The following is a 23,835-nucleotide window of genomic DNA, read 5'->3' on the forward strand; positions in this document are numbered from 1 at the left end:
GCTAGTGGTGGTGAATGTGGTGATAGATGCAGAAAGGCTATTGTGTGGCCGAATTCCAGGGTAGCAGCTATGGTTGTGTTGGGGGAGTTTGAATACTGTTAAGCAGAACTCCAGGTAATGGTGGTGGACAGCAGCAGTGTTAGACGTAGTTAGGGGGTAGGTTAGTGTTAAGCTATAGGGTAACAGTAGTATATCAGTATCACCAATATTCCACAGTCGATAACAGGCGATAGTAGAATATTGGTTACATTACCGACATTCTACTATACACATCTCACACCCAAATTACTATGCAACACTTTTAAATCAATGTATTAAAACATATTTCTCTTATAGAAAATTGGCAATGTGAATGTTGCGATTTGTGGCACACTCACTAACGTGATTAAAACTGCTGTGTCAAAATACAGATTTGGAAACTCAACCATCTGCATCCATTTTAGCAACCGACTGCATCCATTTTTAGAAAAGTACTAGGGTACAAGCAGAAAACAAATATATCAAAGGAAAGGAGAGGATCAGAGCCCAGCACCAGCGTAAATGAACTTCAGAGCTTTATTCTATCAGGTACATTAAAGTATTAACCAGCTCCTGATGGCCTAACGCCGATGGGCGGTGGGAGCGTGGCTGCTGGGGGACCACCTAACGCTGATTACCAACAAGTGCGGTGGGCGGGATTAGCTGGGAACGCACTCTCGCTCTAGCACGCATCCCCAGCTGTAAACAGAGCGGGGATGTGACGATCAGCCTGCCAGCCACAATCAGAGCTGGCAGGCTGCAATATAGAAAAAAAGCCTATTTACATTTGTACAGCTCTGTGATCTAGCACAGCGTTGAACAGGGGACTCCCTCATCACTTAGCTGTCAGGAGTGGCTCACAATGTAATCCCCCTCAGAGACTGATGCCTATGAAAGGGTAGTGTAGTGTAAGGATCGTAGTCAGGGCCGATTTAGGGGGAGGGAGGGAAATGTAAAAAGGATTTTTTAATTAAAAAAAAAATCTTTTTAAATTAATAAAAAAATAAAAAATAAATAAAAATTGCAGCAGCAATCAGAGACCACCAAAACAATGCTCCATTAGTGGCAAGGAGGTAAAATTTATTTAGGTGGCAAGTTGTATGGCCGAGTAATCGTTAAAGTGGCAAAGTGATGAATTGTAAAAAATCGCTTGGTCACTACAGGGGTATAAACCTTTGGTCCTCAAGAGGTTAAACATAAAGGGTGATAGAGCATCTTGACAACCATTTCTTGGGTCTTCCCGCTTAGTCAGAGGCCTCTGATGGAATAAAGCTCTGAAGTTCTGTTACACTGGTGCCCAGCTCTGATCCTCTCCTTTCCTTTGATGTTACTGTCTATAAACCATGAACACAGTGTTGGACCTCGCTTCAATTGTGAGTTCTGCCAGTCCCCTTTGAGTGTCAGCCATCTCTGTTTTTTTATGTATTTAAGAAAACAATTATAGGCGCTAGTTTAACTTTGGAAAAAATCTTTACCATTGGGCCACAGCTGGTGTTTCAGTACAGATCACTGCATTATAAAAATTGTGTTCATAAAACAGCATTTACTGCTTTGGAAAACCTCATGGTATCTTGTAATAGAAAATGGAAACACAGTGAAATTGATTTCATTTATATCATAATGATTATCAGAAAGTTTTTCTTTGCGTTACAATGCAAACAGATCCTTGGAAAAGGATTTAGCAACAGAGCAGGGGAAAAAGGAGAAAACTAATTAAACAATTAAGGAAAATAAAGTTAATAATAAAGACTTATTTTCCTTAATTTACAATAGTATGTAGAAATTAAAAAAAGGTTAATACTGTTGTGATACTAATGGTTTTGAGTTGATGCACATGTCTGATGTCTGATGTTCACACTGCATGCGTTCCGGACCTGTGCGGTCCGGGAACGCATGCTGCACGCATTTTTTGTAAAAACGCGTGGCTGTCCCATTCACTTTTCAGTGATGGGATCAGCCACGCAACGCACACAAACGCGGATGGCGTGCATTCACATGCGTTGCGTTCCGCATGCGTGACCATCCGCGTTTGATGATGTGAACAGCATCAAAGTACATCTAAGTACAGCATCATTCCTTAAAATATCACATGAAATACTGGTAAATACTGGTAAATTGACAACCATGACATTTTTACCAAATAGGTCTACCACTGTCAATTAACTCTTATGTTTCTGAACAGTTAAACCGTTAAATTAGTTTTCACCTACATGACTTCCAGGAAGGGAAGGATGTCCAGGTGGTCCGGGTTCTCCAGGCTGTCCAGGGATACCAGGTTCTCCATCAATACCAGCAGGTCCTCGAGAACCCTTTAAAATAAGTGAAACATTTTAATACCCTGTCATTTTCAGATTGTGATTGGATAACTTAAAGCCCACCTTAAACCGGACCTGAAATCAGGCTAACTTATTTATTTCCTTTTAAACAATGCAAATCGCCTGACTGTCCTTGTGATTATCTTCCTGAAATACTTTTATACACAGATAAACAAGCTTGTAGATCAGGTTTTCGGACCGAAGACTCAACAGATTAGCCACATGCTTCTTTTAGGTGTGCGATTCAGACATTACGGCAGCTAAAGATATCAGCAGGACTCCCAGGCAACTGGTATTGTTTAAAAGGAAGCAAATATGTGTCACTATTTGCAACTCACTTAACGTTTCCTTTAAAGGGGCACAATTATCAATTGTAAAATAGAGACAGAATTTTCTCCAAATGGCTTTTGCACTGTTCCCTTATGCACTTTATCTTTTACACCCTAGATGAACCCCCATCTTGAAGTAAAACATGTAGGGTTATTTTTTGTATTAAAGCGTAACTGTCAGGCATAAAATCAAAAATCAATTCGTTATTTTTATCTGGTAAACAAGTAATAAGGATGCCAACCAGCAATCTTAAAGTTAAAAATTACTCTTACTTTTTTTGTTGATAAAAGATCATTCCCCAGTTTGCATGGCTCTTATTTGGTACATTGCCACACAAAGGAAGATGCATGACATGCAGAGTTGTCTTTTTTTGCTTCCTTACTATTCCCTCAGACTTAACTAATGCAGCCTGATTGACTGAAGCATCGTTCCCTCCTGTTTTTCCCCTCCCACACTCAGTTCCTCTCTGATTGGCCAATATTTCTCATGTGTTTCAAGCTACAGAGTCACACAATGACAATGTACTTTCTATTGCAGAGCTGGGTGGGAGTGTCTGAAGATTGTCTGCATTTGCATTGGCTGCCCTCCTCCCAGAGCAAGGGAGGAAATGACATCAGGATTGGCTTCAGACACAGGGATTCCAAAATGGCAAATGCCTGAAACAGTTTTCTCTTTATTTACTATGTAAGACTCTGAAATCAAAATGTGGACAGTACAATACATATTTTATGTACGTAGAGCAAGTTGCATAGTTACATAGTTATTTGGGTTGAAAAAAGACATACATCCATCGAGTTCAACGTAAAACACCAGCCTGCTCCCTCACATTTCCCTGTGGATCCAGAAGAAGGCGAAAAGCCCTTACAAGGCATGGTCCAATTAGCCCCAAAAGGGAAAAAAAATTCCTTCCCAACTCCAGATGGCAATCAGACAAAATCCCTGGATCAACATCATTGGGTATTACCTAGTAATTGTAGCCATGGATGTCTTTCAACGCAAGGAAAGCATCTAAGCCCCCTTTAAATGCCGGTATAGAATTTGCCATAACTACTTCTTGTGGCAATGCAGTCCCCATCTTAATCACTCTTACTGTAAAGAACCCTTTCCAAAATAAACAGCAAAAACGTTTTTCCTCCATGTGCAGATCATGTCCTCTAGTCCTTTGAGAAGGCCTAGTGTGACGAAGGGTGTCAGCACACAGAGAGTATCTGATTATTGGTGATCTGCAGTATCACCAAGAATACAGACGTATACCTGATTATTAGTGATCTGCAGAATCACCAATAATACAAGTATGACTAACCTCTGGACACCAAGAAACGTGTAAGTGTTTGGGTGCAACAGTAACTCAATAGTTAGACCAAAACCACACCAAAGGGCTGGTGAGGTAATAACAGTACACAATACGTGCACTAGCGTACAAGTTCCAGCAGGCTGGAGAGTTTAATATTGAAGAGGCTGAATCTCCCGGGGAGCGGGTGATTCAGACAATATTGCAGGCACGAGAACACCCGAGGAGCGGGTGACCCAGACTGGACAGTAGTGTAAGAGATACAATGGTACTACAATAACAGATACCCTAATAGTGTGGGTAATTAAGGCTGTACCACAGGTAAAGAGAACTGTTCCACCAGAGGACCTGGTGTAACTAATACCTCACCAGTGGCAAGGGCCCACTGATGAGTAGAATGGTCAGGCAGGCAAGGTTCGGCAACAGAGAGATCAGTATATACAAAATCGTGAGGCAAGAGAGTAATCGGTGATCAGGCAGAGGTTCAGCAACAGGAAGGTACGTATCGGTATAGAATCGTGAGGCAAGAGAGTAAACGGTAATCAGGCAGAGGTTCAGCAACAGGTAGACAGATGGGCAGAAGTACAGGATCAGAAAGTCAGAGTGCTAGCCAGAGTCGTACACAGGAGATCAATACAATAGAAATATCCTAGTCTGGGTGTGACATCCTTGGTGTCGACACCCCGGATCTAGTCTATACAAAACAATAATCACAAGAGCAATAACCTAACTTGGTGTGAAATCCGTAGCATCAACACCAGGGAGCTATCTAAGGTCTGTGCGTTCACACGCAAGTATTCACGACAACAGACGAAGTGGAAATGCAGGCTGGAGGCTTATGAAGGAGAGGAGACCTCACTGGCACGCCCCCTCTCATCAGCCAATCCTGGGCGCCGGGGGTCTCCCCTGACGTCAGCCGACCAGCAGGTCAGCTGACGGGGCTTCCTCCCCGCATAAAGTTCGCGTCTATGCGTGCGCCCGCGCGCTATGGCAGGCCCCTGTACAGGGTAACGTTCCGTCCTCGGCGTCCTGCCCGCCGAACGGACGGATGAGCGCCTGGAGGCAGCTGCGGCGGCGGTGCTGTTCGCCGCAGCTGCCTCGGATGTTACACCTAGGGACAAAAAGCTCATCCGTCAAACTTTTGTATTGCCCTCTGATGTATTTATACATGTTAATAAGATCCCCTCTAAGCCGTCTTTTCTCTAGACTAAATAAACCCAGTTTATCTAACCTTTCTTGGTAAGCGAGACCTTCCATCCCATGAATCAATTTTGTTGCTCGTCTCTGCACCTGCCCTAAAACTGCAATATCTTTCCTGCAATGTGGTGCCCAGAACTGAATTCCATATTCCAGATGTGGCCTTACTAGAGAGTTAAACAGGGGCAATATTATGCTAGCATCTCGAGTTTTTATTTCCCTTTTAGTGCATCCCAACATTTTGTTTGCTTTAGCTGCAGCGGCTACTCCTAAGTCCTTCTCCAAGTTTGATGTCCCCAACTGTATCCCATTTATTTTGTATGGTGCTAGACCATTGGTATGACCAAAATGCATGACTTTACATTTTTCAACATTAAATTTCATCTGCCATTTATGTACCCATATAGCCAGATCTTGTTGTAATATGTCCCTATCTTTCTGAGAGTTGATGATTCTGCACAATTTTGTATCATCTGCAAAAATAGCAACATTGCTTACTACTGCATCTACTAGGTCATTAATAAAAACATTGAAGAGCACTGGACCCAGTACAGACCCCTGTGGGACCCCACTGCTAACAGTCACTCATTTTGAGTATGATCCATTGACCACAACTCTTTGTTTTCTATCCATTAGCTAGTTCCCTATCCATGCACACAGACTCTTACCCAGTCCTTGCATCCTCAACTTTTGCACCAGACTTCTGTGTGGAACAGTGTCGAGGGCCTTTGCAAAGCCCAAGTATATCACATCTACAGCATTCTCAATATCCACATTAACGTTCACTACCTCATAAAAGTTAGTCAAACAGGACCTGTCTTTAGTAAACCCATGTTGATGCTGAGAAATAAGATTATTTTCTACTATGAAGTCATGTATAGTATCTCTTAGTAACCCCTCAAATAGTTTGCATACAACTGATGTTAAGCTTACAGGTCTATAATTTCCTGGATCTGATTTTTTGCCCTTCTTAAATAATGGGAAAACGTTGGCTGTACGCCAATCCACTGGGACTCTGCCAGTTGAAAGAGATTCACAAAAGATAAGATAAATGGGTTTATCTATAACTGAACTTAATTCCCTTAGGACCCGAGGCTGCATGCCATCCGGGCCAGGTGCCTTGTCTATTTTTAATTTATTTAGTCTTGCCTTCACTTCTTCCTGCGTTAAGTATTTAATATTACAGTTGGAAGATTGAGACTCTTCTGCCTCTGTAATTGACCATTGAGTTCCCACCCTCATCCTTTAGGAGTCCAATACAGTCAACCTTTCTTTTTTTTAGAGTTGATGTACTTGTAAAACTTCTTTGGGTTAGATTTGATATCCTTAGCGATTTGATTTTCAGCTTCAATCTTTGCCAGCCTAATTTCTTTTTTACAACTTTTATTGCACTCCTTATAATTGCTTAATGAGGACTCGGTCCCCTCCTGTTTTAGGACCTTATAGGCATTCTTTTTCCCCTTCATTTTATCTCTAACCTTTCTATTCATCCATAGAGGCCTTTTTTTATTCCTAGACATTTTGTTTCCATATGGGATATACGTACTACAATATTGATTGAGAATACGTTTAAAAGCTTGCCATTTCCCTTCAGTGTCCTCCCCTTGTAGTACATTATCCCAGTTCACCAAACTTAGTGCCTGCCTGAGTTGATTGAACTTAGCTTTTCTAAAATTCATAGTTTTAGTGGTCCCGCTGCCCCGTGGCCTATCAGTCACCAGATCAAACGTTATCATGTTTTGATCACTATTACCCAAATGTTCTTGAACCTACACATTTGCTACATTATCTGGTTTATTAGAAATGATCAAATCCAGTAACGCATTCCCCCTAGTTGGTTCCGTTACCATTTGAGTCAAGTAATTGTGACTTGCGCCTGCACAGTAGAGCGGGCATACAGCGATCGGCTATTTCCACCTATCTCCGAGCGGAGAGCGGATACTGTGCCTGCACTGGAGCCGGAAAGGCAAATATTTACTTCCCCGCTGTTCGGAGGGGCACAGCGAGACTGCTGTGGGACACAGGAGGACAGGGGAAGCCTCAATAGGATTTGGAGGCTTCCCCCACCTGAGGTGAGTACCCCCCAGGGTAACTTTTTTTTGTTACAGAGTTTCTTTAAGGTTATTGTAAAGCAAAATGCCCTAGTGCTATCCTATTATATTTCTGTCTGCATATGTAGCATAAATATTGTCATTCCACTGCAAGAAAAGGGTATAGCAATTTTAACACATATTTATTAAAAGTTATGTTTTAAGTTAATCTCAAATTCAGCTCAATCCTTTTGTAAGGAGAGTATTTTTAGTTTTTTGTTTTTGTTATATTCAGCCCATTCTGTGTTTGGTACCAAATATTAGGACAGATGTATGCTAGGGATGCATCTACATTCCTATATTGGGTGGGGGGTTGTCATCTGGGTACTTTTACTCTGGGGGTCATCTAGCTACATATACCATAAGGAACCCGTCTTCCTATACTTGGGTGGTCACCTGGCTACCTATTCTGGCGGTGGGGATCTGGCTTACTGTACCGGGGGGAGGGGAGCATCTGGCTGCCTATACTGGTGGGTTATCTTACTAGCAACACTCGGGGGGGGGGTCCTCTGGCTTCCGATACTGGGTAGCCACCTGGATTCCTATACTGGGGGAGGTCATCTGGCTTCCTATATTAGCTTTGGATTCTGGGGGGGGGGGGGGGTCATCTGGCTTTCTATACTGGGGTAGGGTCACCTGGCTAGCTATGCTGGGGGGGGGGTGACATCTGGTTGCCTGTATAGAGGAGGGTGCAGCTGGCCGTTCCCTTTGCTTGGGGGGGGGGCATCTAGCCACCTGTATTGTACTGAAATCACTTGTCTACCTATATGGGGGAGGGGGCACACACCTAGCTGCCTATACTGGGGTGGTCATCTAGTTACCTATACAGATAGGGAGGTCACCTGTTTACCTATGCTGGGGGAGGGGGTACATTTGGATGTCTATACTGGGAAGTCATCTGGATACTTATACTGGGGCTCATCTGGCTACCAATCCTGGCTTTTCCTATACTGAGGAAGTCACATGGCAACCCATATTGGTCATCTGACTACCTATACTGATGGGGGTCACCTGGCTACCTATACTGGGTAGACATCTGGATGCCTATAATGGGGGGGAGGTCATCTAGCTACCTACACTGGGGGTGGTCATCTGGCTTCCTATATTAGCTTCCTATACTGTGGAGAAGGGCATCTGGCTGCCTATACTGGGGAGTAATCTGGTTCCCTATACTATATCTGGCTGTCTATACTGTAGGGTCATCTGACTATCTATACTCTAAGTTCATCCGGCTTTCTATACTTGGGAGAGGGGAGAGGGGCATCTAGGTGGCTGGATGGTGTAATGGTTAAGGGCTCTGCCTCTGACGCAGGAGACCAGGGTTCGAATATCGGCTCTGCCTGTTCAGTAAGCCAGCACCTATTCAGTAGGAGACCTTAGGCAAGTCTCCTTAACACTGCTACTGCCTATAGAGCGCACCCTAGTGGCTGCAGCTCTGGCGCTTTGAGTCTGCCAGGAGAAAAGCGCGATATAAATGTTATTTGTCTGTCTAGGTACCTATACTGGAGGGGTCATCTGGCTGTCTGTACTGTAGGGTCATCTGGCTATATATTACTAAACCTGATCAATTTTCTATGCATTGCACAGTATACATAACTATTAATAAATACACTGGACAGGTGGAGTTGGCTTCACTCTAAAGTGTATTACAACAACATTGCATATAAACACATCAGTGACCTCCCCACACTATCCACTATTATTGCACACGCCCTATTATACCCCTGATACAGGAACCAACATGAATTGACATAATTCCCTCTGCAAAGAGTTCATTTGACTGCAGTCGCTCAATTAATTGGTTATATTGCACTGTCCCTTTACCAGGTCTTGTATTTAAGAGCACTTAGATCGCTTGTTTGTTATATAGAGACTCTTGCCCAACATTCATGTTAAAAATATTTTCAATGTTCCAAAAAAAAAAAATTTCCTTTCAGGGTTATGGTGATAGTGTCCATGAATTTACATGTGGTATAAAAATCACAAAGGCCCGTAGTGAGGCACTAGTGGATGATTAACCGTTTTAGTTGTTTCATGACTCGCTTGCCACGAGAAATAAGAACAGTCTTACCATGCCTTTAAAGTTTTCTGGGGCGAGGATGAGTGCGTGGGCGTCCCCACTACCTCTGTGAATCCTCAGCCCTTCTATGTTTCCTAAGGCTTCCGTCTCTGTGGCGTTTGCAGTTCGCGCTGCACCGCTATTAAACCACGGCCGGCGGTATTGCGCAACTTCTCCGGCTCTGGATGCCGCTTCCTCAACTCCACCTCTGCCTCCTACGGTAGCCTGTACGGTCCAATTGTAGCCAACGCGTTTCACTCGTTTCCACGAGTTTTTTCAAGGCATGGACTCTATTTCCGGTTTCTCTATGGCCTCTAGAGGGCTTATATAGGATCAATTCATGAATAAACATTCTGTCTGGCTCTTCAGCACCATCTTGTGGATTTTTTAGCAACTGCAGATTTTCTTTATAATTTACACTTTTTCCCTTATTTCTTACACTAAATTCTTCAAGAAATATATGTAAATTTATTTTAATGCAATTAGCTCTTTTATTCCCATTGCTGCTTTTTTCAGTCACCAGACTTACATGAATCTTCATAAATGTTACTATAACACTTTCCCTAGTATCAATGCATTACCATACATTCTTGATATCTAGTTTACCTACCGGTTATTATCCAACACTTCATGGACTTATTCTACCTGCATCGAGAGGGGACCCAGGAAACACTTCCCCCAACCTACAAAACTGCGGGGAATGGGGCCCCCACCCAGGGGAGACTCCCAAAAGTCCATCCCAAATCCTATATCACTCATCTGGAATGAGGGGAAGAGCTCCATCCACAAATTTTACAAAAATACCCCTAAATTGAAATCAGCATTTATTCCCTGGGGGGTCATCGTATTACATTTATAGATCAACATACACTCCTTTTGGAGTAATAACCTATCAAAATCTCCCCTCCTAGGGCTTATTTTGAGATTATAGATTCCTCTAAATTTGAAACCCCTTGTATTCCCCCCCCTGGCATTCATTAAAATGGACTGCCACTGCACTTTCGATTTTTTTGTTTTTTATGTTGTTGAGATGTTCTCCTATCCGGGTACCTAGATCTCTTCCCGTCTTTCCAATATAAATCTTGCCACATGGGCATAAAATCTGGTAAATTACCTTGGTTGTGGCACAGGTTATATAATCTCTTATCCTAAATTGTTTGCTGCCTGAACTATCAGAAAATTCTTCCCCTTCAATTACATATCTACAGTGTGAACAGTTTTGACATTTAAACATGCCTTTACGTCTTGTTTTTGTTTTCTTCTCTTTCCTCAATTCACTTGACACCAGCATGTCTTTCAAATTGCTGCTGCGTTTAGCCGTCAAATGGGGTCTTTCGCCTACTATTGAGGCTATTTCTTTATCCAATGTCAACACTCCCCAATTTTTCTCTAAGACATTTTGTAACTCCTCCCAATGATCTCCATATCTTGTCACTAATCTGGTAACTTCCTCCTGTTTCTCCTGTTTCTTGTTCTTTTTCTCTAACAGTTCTTCCCTTTCAGTTTTTAAACCTCTTATGTATGCTTTACTTATTAATCTGGAGGAATACCCCCTCTCCCTTAATCTACCTCTTAGTTGTTTTGCCTCTGCCTTATATAACTCTACCGTAGCACAATTTCGCCTTATTCTTAAGAATTCCCCTATTGGTACTGCTTTAATTTGGGATCCCATGTGATGGCTTCTCGCGTGCAACAAGGTATTGCCTGCACTTTCTTTTCTATAACGTGTTGATATTAGACGATTCCCACTTTTTGTCAATTTTAGATCTAAAAAGGTAATCTGACTTTCGTCACATGTCCATGTTACTAAAATATTTCTTTTATTGCTGTTCAATTTATCCACAAATTTCACTAGACTTTCCTTATCACCTCTCCACACCATCAAAATGTCGTCAATGAAGCGCAGCCAGAGGGCGACACCCTCCCCGAACCCACGCATGCCAAACACCTCCTCCAACTCCCACATACCTAGGTGCAGACATGCGTAGGCCGGGGAGCACGCCGCCCCCATGGCCACGCCCCTCAACTGTTGGTAATAGTCACCATTGAATTCAAAATAGTTCCTCGTCAACACAAGCCTCATCAAATCCTGTACGAACACATTATGATTCTCCTCCCCCTCACCATAATGTCTTTCTAAAAAATATCCCAATGCATTTAAACCAATTCCATGGGGTATGGATGTGAACAATGACTCGACATCCAACGACACTAAAAGGCATTCATCTGGTAGTACCACATTTTCAATTTTTTTTTTTCAATACATCCATGGTATCTCGTACAAAAGAAGGCAGAGAGATCATTATTGGCTTCAACTTCTCATCAATATATTGGGCTACTCTCTCCAAAGGGCCACCATTAGCTGATACTATGGGTCTACCGGGGGGATTACTTATATTTTTATGGGTTTTAGGAATTATATAAAATGTTGGTATATTGTACTCTTTTATTTCCATATACCTAAATTCCCTTTCCAGTAGAACTCCTTCCACTAGGCCCCATGATAATTTTCTATTAATTTCTTCCACCAATTCCTTGAAAGGATTTCCACGAATTTTTCTATAACAATTACCATCAGCCAACAATCTCTCTACCTCCCCCATGTACATTTCTCTCGGCATCAACACCACGTTGCCACCCTTATCACTTTTCTTGATTATTATATCATCCAGTGATTGTAGCTCCCTTAAGGCTCTCATTTGGCCTCTTATACTGTAAGTTCATCTGGCTTCCTATACTTGGGAGGGGGGCATCTGGGTACCTATACTGGAGGTCTCATCTGGCTGCCTCTACTTGGGGGGACCATCTGGTTACCTATACTGGCAGGGGTCATCTGGCTTTCTATACTATTTTGTTAAAGTGCAAATGCTATACAGAATAAACATCTGAATTAAGTGACATACATAGAGCCTCACTCACAGCTAAGGATCAAAGTTGCTACCTCTTCCACCCCTCCTTTTATTTGAAATTAAGGTGGACGTACAAATCACATTTGGTGCAAGTTTCCACCCTCTGTGCAAACAACAAGATGGAGGTGACCCAACGGGTAGCAGGAAATTTGGGCGCCTGTGGCTAATGGACTATTTGGGCACCCCATAGGTGCTATTGCAAATATGGTTAATACAGTTACAGTGCCCAAAGCAGAAATATAGGCATCCGAAAGATATTGTTTTCAACATGTATTTATTTATTGTATTTATAAAGTGCCAACATATTACGTAGCTCTGGACATTAGTTAAAGGATACCAGAGCCCAGTTTTGAGGGCCCTCTTGAAGATGTTGAATGAGGGGACAACCCTAATGGGGGTAGGTAGGGAGTTCCCTCATGGGTGCACTAGGTGCCAGCATGGGTGGGTGCAACAGGTGTTGGCAGGTGGGGAAGACAGCGGGAGCCGGCAGTGAGGCGTCCGCATAGGATGGCGCTCTCAGCTATACTAAGTATAGCTGAGAGAAAAAAGCATCTTTAAATTTCCCTCCAGGGCTCCCCATTGCTTCCTTAACAGACCAATGGGGATCATGGCGGCGGCCGGTGGAGATCTTCAGTCAAGATCCCAAGATAGAGGATATTGGCGTGGGATCATTTCCTAGAATATTGTCGTGACAACTTTTTTTTTAAAGGTGAGTATTCATTGTTATTTAACCTCTTGCCGACCGCGTCATGCCGATGGGCGTAAAGTCCTGGGGCCAGCTAATGCAGGAGATCGCGCGCAGGCGACACGGCTGTCCCCCTGGGACACTGGAGAGCGATCGGCTCTCATAGGCAGAAGCCTATGACAGCCGATCGCCATAATTGGCTGGCTGTGGGGAGGGAGGGAGGGAATATATTTAAAGAAACATACTTTTTAAATAAAAAACAGTAACAAAAATATTTGTAAAAAAATAAACAATATGGGGGCGATCAGACCCCTCCAACAGAGAGCTCTGTTGGTGGGGAGTAAAGGGGGGGAAATCACTTGTGTGCTGTGTTGTGCGGCCCTGCAGCTTAGCCTTAAAGCTGCAGTGGCCTATTTTACTAAAAATGGCCTAGTCACTAGGGGGGTTAGCACTGCAGTCCTTAAGAGGTTAAGACTATTAAAAGACTTTACTCCTTGTTGCGTTTTTATTTCTTTTAACCCTTTATGGACATGGGTAAAGGGGACTATGTACCCCTACACTCATCTCTCCTTGGGAGGGGGCTGGTATCTGGGGGTCCCCTTCTTAAAGGGGACTCCCAGATGCCACCAAGTAACCCCCCCCCCCCCAGGCATCATTGACCCCCACCTCCTCCTGGAACACCAGAGGTGGGGAAGAACCCCTTGTCTATAGATTGGACAAGGGCTCTGGGGGAGAGGGGGAGGCTTGGCCACCCCTTTCCCCTAAAGCCCCCCTCCGCCCATACCCTGGACCATGTGGGCTAGTATGGTCTACTTATTTAGTTCTGGGATCGCCGAGAGTTCCCGCAACAGTTTTCAAATGTAATCAGCATGTGTTCCAGCGCTTCTCCAGGTAATCACTGTCCAGTATACACACCGTAAAAGAAAAAACTGCACATAGCATAGTACTGTAAACAGGACAACCCACCACTGCACCACCACACATGTGGATATGCCCTTACACCAAGTGGTACAGATTGTTACAATCTAGACTTTGAACACTGAACAGGATCTACACTCTGTTCCAACCAACTCAGAGTCCTAGCTCACCTAGGACAGAATCTGTCCTCTAGTGACAGCATCTCTTCCTGCCCTGTGTAATTATCACAAAAAGAGATGTTGGGCACTAGGGGGAAAGTAGAGCTAGACTGGGCGCACATTAATGGACTCGGTGGAGCAGATGAAAATTCAGCAGTATGGCTTCAGCTCATGCAATACTTTGCATTACATGTCAGCTGGGGGGAGCACAAGCATAGCGGACACGGGCCGCTGTTTAGGACTCCGATGTCACCCCTAGCATTTCCTCAGCTGGAGAGCACAGGAAGAACACCACCTGGGGAGGGTAGGGGAAAATCATTAGACCACCAGAGAAGCTTTATTTGGGAGGGGGAGTGATATGAGGCCAAAGACCAGGAAAGAATCAATAAGGGAAGGGAGGGGGCAAGACCATTAGAATCAAGGAAGCTCTATGTAGGGGAGAGGGTATGGGGAACCACTTATACGAAGGAAGCATTTATGTCTGAGGTAACATTCGCTGCACTTCATATATGTAAGGTAATGTGTGTGCATTTTACATGTACCTTCAGAACTAACTTAATTCTTCATGGTATTCCTCAGAGATTTTGATCCATATTGGTGCAATAGCATCATGCAGTTCCATAATGTGAATTTGCAGGGCAAGGCGAGTCCCTGACATACGAACAGCCGGACGATGCTGTCGCATTTCGCTGCACACCGCTTACCTGCACTCCCCCAGCTTAGTGTGTTAATGCATAGTATGTCACAGCAGAAGCTGTGCTCTCACCTCTCTACTGGAGTCCAGTACTGTGCTTTCACAAATCCGCTCTGTCTAGTACCCAGCATCTCCTACTGCTTGTACACCCGACACAAGGAGAGTGAGGTGCCAGCACTAGAGGGAGCAGGAAACAGACTGGATGGTCGGACAGGCAAAGCACTGCAGGGGAGGTGAGAGCACAGCTTCTGCTGCACTATGCTCTGCATTTACACACTGGCCTGGGGAGTGCAGGAGGAGGGCAGGAGTGGCACAAGGGGATAAAAGGGGGCACAAGGGGACAGAGGGAGCCTAGACACAGTGCTAGACACAGTGCTACAAAGGGATACACAGGGGGGGGGAGGTAGTACAAGAAGGCAGAAGGAGTCACAAGGGGACATAAGGAGGCACAAGGGAAACATAAGAAGGTACAAGGGCCAGAAGGAGTCACAAAGGGGAACAGAAGGAGGCACAGGAGGACAGAAGGAGGCAGAGGGGGACTGAAGGAGGAACAAGGGGACAGAAGTAAGTACAGGGAGACAGATGGAGGCACAGGAAGACAGAAGGAGGCACAAAGAGGCACAGAAGGTGGCACAGGGGGCAGAGGGAGGCAGAAGAGGTACAGGGGGACAGAAAGAGGTACAGAAAGAAGAAAGGAAGAGCAGGGGGCAGAGGTTGCACAAGAGGACAAAAGGAGGCACAAAGGGACACAGAAGGAGGCACAGTGGGACTGAAGGAGACACATGGAGACAGAAGGAGTCACAAAGGGGGGCAAAAGAAGGCACAGGGGGACAGAAAGAAGGAGAAGGGGACAGAAGGATGCAAGGGGGAGGTGATGTGGCACAGAGGGACACAGTGGTGGCTGGCTGCCTGCAACTTGAACTATTTGGACCTTGTGATGTCTGCTCTCCAGGGAACTTGCGATGCTGCTCTTCCTCAAGACACCAAAGCTGGTGATAGAACAAGACAAAAAAAAGACAAAAAAAGACAAATAACATTTATATTGCACTTTTCTCCTTGCGGACTCAAAGCGCCAGAGCAAAGCAGCAGCCACTAGGGCGCGCTCTATTGGCAGTAGCAGTGTAAGGGAGACTTGCCAAAGGTCTCCTACTGAATTAGTGCTGGCTTACTGAACAGGCAGAGCCGAGATTCGAACCCTGGTCTCCTGTGTCAGAGGCAGAGCCCTTAACCATTACACCATCAGCCAACACCCATGAGGGTGGGACCTGGAGTGGAGCTTAACCCAGAGGAATGGCGCCCCAGGACCAATGGCACTCCAGGCAATGGCCTGGAATGCCTTTGCCTAAAAATGGCCCTATGAATCTGCCCTTCCAACAACACCATAGGGTGAATGCAGCTTTCTTCTGTTTTTTTTTTTTTTTTGGGGGGGGGGGGGGGGGGGGGGGGGGAAGGGCACTGCCTTAAAATGAAATGTGTGTTTTTTTTCTTTTGGTGGGGTGCATTGTCTAATTACCTTTAGGGTCACTTTGCCTAAGTGTGTTTTGGGAGAAAACTCGGGCCCATTGTCTTTGCATTGCAATGTTAACACCCATACCGTTGTAACACCCCTGAACACTCTGACCGTGAGGAATCCATCAGACACTGACTCAGAATTTGCAGAATATGAGTTGGATTGAAGTAAAATACATATATTAACCACTTCACCACTGGGGGGTTTTACCCCCTGAGCACCAGAGCAATTTTCACCTTTCAGCGCTCCTTCCATTCATTCGTCTATAACTTTATCATTACTTATCGCAATGAAATGAACTATATCTTGTTTTTTCCGCCACCAATTAGGCTTTCTTCAGGTGGGACATTATGCCAAGAATTATTTTTTTCTAAATGTGTTTTAATGGGAAAATAGGAAAAATGTGGGGAAAAAAATAATTATTTTTCAGTTTTCGGCCATTATAGTTTTTAAATAATGCATGCTACTGTAATTAAAACCCATGAAATTTATTTGCCCTTTTGTCCCGGTTATAAAACCATTTAAATTATGTCCCTATCACAATGTTTGGCGCCAATATTTTATTTGGAAATAAAGGTGCATTTTTTTCAGTTTTGCGTCCATCCCTAATTACAAGCCCATAGTTTATAAAGTAACAGTGTTATACCCTCTTGACATAAATATTTAAAAAGTTCAGTCCCTAAGGTAACTATTTATGTATTTTTTTTAATTGTAAATTTTTGAATTTTTTTTTAATTAAAAAAAAAAAAAAAAAGGGGAGTGTGGGAGGTAATGAGTTAATTTTTTGTGTAAAAGTCATTTATTTGTATGTGAAAAATGTGTAGGGTGTAGTTTACTATTTGGCCACAAGATGGCCACAGTAACTTTTTGTTTTAATGCGACCTCCAAGCGTCCTTCCGGAAGCTTGGAGAAAGTATAAGGAGGCTGGACACGTGAGTTTTTTCTCACAATGATCGCGCTGCCCATAGGAGAGCAGCGGATCATTGTGGGGCTTAGATCAACGAACGGGAATGGATTTTCCCGTTCATTGATCTCCGGGCGAGCGGGCGGCGGCGTGTTTACTAGCGGCGGGCGGCGTGTTTACAAGCGGGAGCACGGACAGCGTCGGGAACGCGGAAAGTACGGATTTCTCCGTCCCTGGGGGTTAAAGGATGGAAAAAGGGACGGAGAAATCCGTACGGGCGGGGGAAAGTGGTTAAGAATTGTATGAAATTTGTGGACACTTTGATAAGTAACAACTTTTCAGACATATAACACAACTATAGTAGCTCTTATAGTTAAGTATTGTTTATAACAATTTTCTTCTTCAGGAATATGCTGGAGCTGTTGGACTGAAAAGTTAGCAAACAACAGATAAATACTTCCATTCTCCTAGATCCATTAAGCAAATGTATCATTCTTACAATATTAACTAGCTGAAGATATGTGAAGAAGAATTCCTCCAATATAGCTGCTGATTATTTTACTGAGTGGAATATTATTTCTAGTTGTTATTATGGATAAACAGTCTTCAGTCCCTTGCAAGAGTTCAAATTAAATTACTCAAACTTTCCTAAAGAGAAGAACTTTCACTGCGCAGTATCAGGCTAAACAGTTTTCAGTCCCTTGCAAGAGTCCAAACTAAATTTCTCAGTGTATATTCCAGAAAGCAACTTAACCTCCCTAGCGTTTAATTTCTGCAAGATTTCTGTGCAAAAAGTGGTTCAATCAATTTTCGTGAAATTTTGTAACTTACTAAAATCCATCAAGCAAGGGTCTAGTATCCATTTCGAGTATAATAAAAGTTTCCAAACAAAATCATGTAAAACATTTTAAGTAAAATTTTAACTTTTTAATCACAAATAGAAAAACCTTCCTCAAATATGGATGAAGAAATAAATCTACAGATGCAGAAATAAATACTGTACAGTGTTTATTATTATTATTATTTATTGTATTTATAAAGCGCCAACATATTACGCAGCGCTGAACATTAATTTAGTGTTTACCTAAAACATCTCTCTTGTGTGCTACAGCAACTAAGGGCCAGTTCACACACACACACTTGCATGTCATTTACTGCCATTTATGCAAAAGCAGCATTTTGATCTTTATTTTTTCACTGTCTGGAAGCAGCAGGGTGTGGTCGTACTGGGGTCCATTAGCTCCGCACTCCTGTGTCTCCCTGCGGTATTAAAAATAACGATCGCTGGAAACCGCCGCTGAAAGTCGACAAATGCTTTTCTGCATGCTTGCAGAAAAGCATTTGGATGAGACTCTGGGCAGGTGATTGAGACATCTGCCTGAACCAGACCTAAAGGTCCATATATATGCTGGTCTGAACCCTGAGTGGTGCACCATAACAACTGCCATGGCGGGGGTGGTCATTATGGTCACACCAGCGTGACTACATCAGGCACACAACGATTGCAGCGTGTTAGATTTTTAGCAATACCTGAGCACAGCACAACAGCATTGTTCTTGCTGCTCCCACCACCAGAAACTTCTCCATTACACATGCTCATCGTTTCTCCCCCCTGCATAGCAATAGACGCATTGTGTGCAAAGGCTGATGACACTTCTGCACAGTGTCGTTAGTGCAATGTTACCTTTTGCTGAAGACGCCTCTGTTGCGATGTGCAGTGGGGCAAAGGGACTACAAGTGCATCTGTATAAGCGGCTTCCAGTGGATGGGGAGGTGCAAAGAACAATGCCATTGGGTCATGCTTAGGCATAGCTAAAGGTCTGACATGCCAGATCTTTAGGGATCATCATTGGGCCACTGTACACACTCTGGTCTGCTGCACAACTCTTAGCCATCATGGTCGTTATAGTCTGTCATGACCTAGTTCAGACCAGTGTGGCAATAAGTGTCATTCTCTGTACAATATACAGTATGGTATTTTTTTATCCTCCTATACATTCCTAGTGGTTTTGGTCACCCTGAGCTGCTTGGTTACTCTGTTGTATTAGAAAACAGAACTTGAATTTTTTTGTAATGCTGCCTGTAATATGTGCCTACTGCCAGTGGTGCCATTAACACCATTATAACTCTTTATTGGCCTGTTTTCAGCGTAGACGAACCTAGCTCATCAATACCACTTGTAGCAAGTTTTTTTTAACAACGAGTCAGCCTCGCCATTACCACTAGGGAGACTACCTTCCAGATGAAGGACTAATGGTTTAGCAAGACAATCAAAGGCTTTGAAAAGAATTGTTTTGTTAAATGACATTTCCACCATACGACAATACATTCAAGTAACATTAAAATAGAACTCCGGAACCAAAAATTCTTAGAGAAAACTCCTTACTTACTACACATTCTTTTTCTGGTTACAAGACTCCAATTCACTCAACACTAGAGCTGGTGGCAAGTAATTTGCTATTATAAACTTGTTGTACTTGTATGAACCCATAATAGTTTTTTTTTTTCTTTCTCGTTTCAGCATAAAGATACAGTTCCATTCAGGAAAGTATTCTTTTTCTCTCTGCTATCTCAAATAAATGTGTGAGAGAAGCACAGGGTATATTAGTCTCTGTGAGTTTATGAGTAAAGTAGAAATGTTACAGGTTCAACCAATCTGATCATTTAATCATGATGGAGATTAGTGATGGGCCGAACCGGGTTCGCGAACTTCCGCGGAAGGTTCGGTTCGCAAAAAAGTTCGCGAACCGCAATAGACTTCAATGGGGAGGCGAACTTTGAAAAATAGAAAATATTATGCTGGCCCCAAAAGTGATGGAAAACATGTTTCAAGGGGTCTAACACCTGGAGGGGGACATGGCGGAGTGGGATACACGCCAAAAGTCCCGGGGAAAAATCTGGATGTGACGCAAAACAGCGTTTTAAGGGCAGAAGTCACATTAAATGCTAAATTGCAGGCCTAACGTACTTTAAAACATCTTGCATGTGTATACATCAATTAGGAAGTGTAATTAGAGTACTGCTTCACACTGACGCACCAAACTAACTGTGTAACGCACCACAAGTTATCAGCTGTTTGTGTAGTGACGGCCATGCTGGACTACTGCGCAACATGGCGAGATTGCTCTTCCTCAGTCAGTGATGTCAGGTAATGTGTGACTGCCTTCTCAACTTTCCATGGCATTGTTAAAAAGCTTACGTTTTGTTTTTAAATTACATTTTCTACTTGCTGTGTACTTGTTCAGTACCGCTACAATTAGAATCCTATGGAGGCGGGCAAATTCTGGCATTGTGACCCCGGGTAATGGCCGGTGAATGAGGGTTTGAATGCGGTGTGGAGCCTGAGCAACGGCTACCACTACACATCCAAGGAAGGCAGCAGGCAGGCATGCACGCCCGCCCCGAGGTAGTGACCAAAAATAACAATACAGGAGGAGGACTTTTGAGGCCCTGCTGTGTATTTGAAATGAATGTACTTTAAATCCTTTAACGAGAACCAGTTATGGCGGGCAAAATTGACACCACATTCCTTTCACGAGAATCATATGGAGGCGGGCAAGTCTGCCATTTGTGACCCCGGGTAATGGCCGGGGGAATGAGGGATGGAATCCGGTGTGGAGCCTGAGCAACGGCTACCACTACACAGGCAAGGAGGGCAGCAGGCAGGCATGCACGTCCGCCCGAGGTAGTGACCAAAAATAACAATACAGGACTCAGGAGGACTTTTGAGGCCCTAATTGTAATGAATCAACTTTAAATCCTTTAACGGGAATCCGTTATGGAGGGCAAGTCTGCCATTGTTTGTCACCACGGGTAATGGGCGGGGAATGAAGGTTGGATTCCGGCCCGAAGTGGGAGCCTGCTGAGACCCATGCTGTAGCTGCCCTGACTGTGCTTTGCAGACCAGGCATCTGTGATCAGATGGACCCTTGACCCAGCGGAAGACAAACCAAGTCGAAAGCATTTGCCAAGAATGTTTTACGGAGGGCAAGTTTTTTGCCATTTTTTTCAATTGTTTGAAACTGTAGATGGTTGTATTTTTCTATTGTTTGAAACTGTAGATGGTTGTATTTTTAAATTGTTTGAAACTAGATGGTTGCATTTTTAAATTGTTTTAAAATGTAGATGGTTGTATTTTTAAATTGTTTGAAACTGTAGATGGTTGTATTGCGTTCCGGAGTTGGAGCCTAAGAAACGGCTACCACCACACATCCAGGCAAGGAGGGCAGCAGGCAGGCATGCACGCCTGCCCCGAGGTAGTGACCAAAAATAACAATACAGGACTCAGGAGGACCTTTTGAGGCCCTAATTGTAATGAATCAACTTTAAATCCTTTAACGGGAATCCGTTATGGAGGGCAAGTCTGATGGTGCCCTCACTGCGATTCACCAGGTTGGTTTCCGGCGAGAATCTGTTATGGAGGTCAAGTCTGCCATCGTGACCACTGACCATGGCTAATGGCGGGGGAACCCTTCCTGGTGTGATTCCGGTCCGGAGTTGTAGCCTAACAAATGGCTCCCACCACACATCCAGGCAAGGAGGGCAGCAGGCAGGCATGCCCGCCCCAAGGTAGTGACCAAAAATAACAATACAGGAGGACTATCGAGGGCTTGCTGTATTTGAAATGAATGTACTTTAAATCCTTTAACGAGAACCAGTCATGGTGGGCAAAGATGACACCACATTCCTATCATGAGAATCATATGGAGGCGGGCAAGTCTGACATTGTCACCACGGGTAATGGGCGGGGAATGAAGGTTGGATTCCGTCCCGATGTGGGAGCCTGCTGAGACCCATGCTGTACCTGCCCTGACCGTGCTTTGCAGACCAGGTATATGTGGTCAGATGGACCCTTGACCCAGCGGAAGACAAACCAAGTCGAAAGCATTTGCCAAGAATGTTTTACGGAGGGCAAGTTTTTTGCCATTTTTTTTCAATTGTTTGAAACTGTAGATGGTTGTATTTTTCAATTGTTTGAAACTGTAGGTTGTTGTATTTTTAATTGTTTAAAACTGTAGATGGTAGTATTGCGTTCCGGAGTTGGAGCCTGAGCAACGGCTACCACCACACATCCGGGCAAGGAGGGCAGCAGGCAGGCATGCACACCTGCCCCGAGGTAGTGACCAAAAATAACAATACAGGACTCAGGAGGACCTTTTGAGGCCCTAATTGTAATGAATCAACTTTAAATCCTTTAACGGGAATCCGTTATGGAGGGCAAGTCTGCCCTCCATTCAAGTGCAAGTTATGCACTGACTGCCAGGTATAATGTGCAGTCACAGATGCAGTGAAAGGTATGCAGTGACTGCAAACAGCCGTTTGTGTAGTGACGGCCGTGCTGGTGCGCACCATGATGAGAGTGCAGGTGATGGTGGCTTTTCAGCCCATATGGTTGCCCGGCTGATGTAGCTGAATGACAGAACAGTGACTGTCCAGCTGATCAAATTTGGTCTGACCACAATGAAACAACGACCTTATTATCTTTGGTGTGCCACCCCCACCCGAGACACTCATATAGCCGGTGGTCATTGCTTCATTGTGATACGCAAGCCCCTTCACCGCGGCAAGGTAATGATCATGAAGGGGGATGGGCACATGTACATGCCTTCTGGATTCTGGAATCCGCCTAGAGCCCTGGACCCTGGTGGTGGTGGCGGAGAAGGCAGTCAAGCAGCCTGCAGGCAGAGATGCTGTGTGTGGGGACTGACTTAGTCTTCGGTCGTGCAATAGCCCTCCGGGATCCATGCCTCGTTCATTTTGATAAAGATCAAACACTGTCATGACTTAGGCGACTTCTCTTCTCAGTGACAATGCCTCCAGCTGCACTGAAGGTCCTTTCTGACAGGACGCTTGCGGCAGGGCAAGAGAGAAGTTGTATGGCAAATTGGGACAGCTCTGGCCACAGGTCAAGCATGCGCAACCAGTAGAGCAAGGGTTCATCGGCGCTGCTCGCAGTCGCAGTGTGTACATCCACACTTAAGGCCAGGTAGTCGGCTACCTGCCGGTCCAGGCGTTGGTGGAGGGTGGATCCCGAAGGGTTACTGCGAGGCGTTGGACTAAAGAATGTCCGCATGTCCGACATCACCCCGAGATCGCTGGAGCGTCCTGTCCTTGCCTGCGGGGACTGGTGAGGAGGAGGAGGATTACTGCCAGTGGTACCTTTATTGCGTTGTACTGTCACATCACCCTTAAATGCATTGTAAAGTATCATTGACAGCTTGTTCTGCAAGTGCTGCATCCTTTCCGCCTTGTGTTGAGTTGGTAACAGGTCTGCCACTTTGTGCCTGTACCGAGGGTCTAGTAGCGTGGCCACCCAGTACAGGTCATTCCCCTTGAGTTTTTTGATACGGGGGTCCCTCAACAGGCTGGACAACATGAAAGAGGCCATCTGCACAAAGTCAGATCCAGACGTACTCTCCATCGCCTCTTGCTCTTCCACAGTGACGTCACGCAACTCCTCTTCCTCCCCCCAGCCACGAACAATACCACGGGAACGTGGAGCAGCAGAAGCCCCACTGCTGCGGTTCTTCTTCTGCCACCGCCGCCTCTTCCTCCTCCACAGAAACACCTTCCTCATAATCGTCATCCGAGTCTGACTCCTCTCCTTCCCCACACGACTTCCTCCTCCTCCCCCCTCTGTGGTGCCGCAGGTGTCGAGGAAACATGTGGTTCGGATAAAAATTGTTCCCACGAGTCCTCATGCTGTAGCTGTTCCTGTTCCCGCTCCTCCACAGCTTCATCCACCACTCTGCGCACG

The 23,835-nt window shown here is 44.5% G+C and overlaps 1 protein-coding gene across 1 annotated transcript in view; it reads right to left on the reverse strand.

Annotated features, from left to right (window-relative positions):
• COL5A2 (collagen type V alpha 2 chain) overlaps positions 1 to 23,835 on the reverse strand; it is a 1,703,177-nt gene that overhangs the window by 1,472,620 nt on the left and 206,722 nt on the right. The window contains exon 5 of the mRNA XM_068247348.1: positions 2,229 to 2,327. Coding sequence (XP_068103449.1) covers positions 2,229 to 2,327 — 99 coding nt within the window. The remainder of the gene's footprint in view (positions 1 to 2,228; positions 2,328 to 23,835) is intronic.

The sequence above is a fragment of the Hyperolius riggenbachi genome, chromosome 7 (genome assembly GCF_040937935.1).
Source record: "Hyperolius riggenbachi isolate aHypRig1 chromosome 7, aHypRig1.pri, whole genome shotgun sequence".
In the NCBI taxonomy this organism is placed as follows: domain Eukaryota; kingdom Metazoa; phylum Chordata; class Amphibia; order Anura; family Hyperoliidae; genus Hyperolius; species Hyperolius riggenbachi.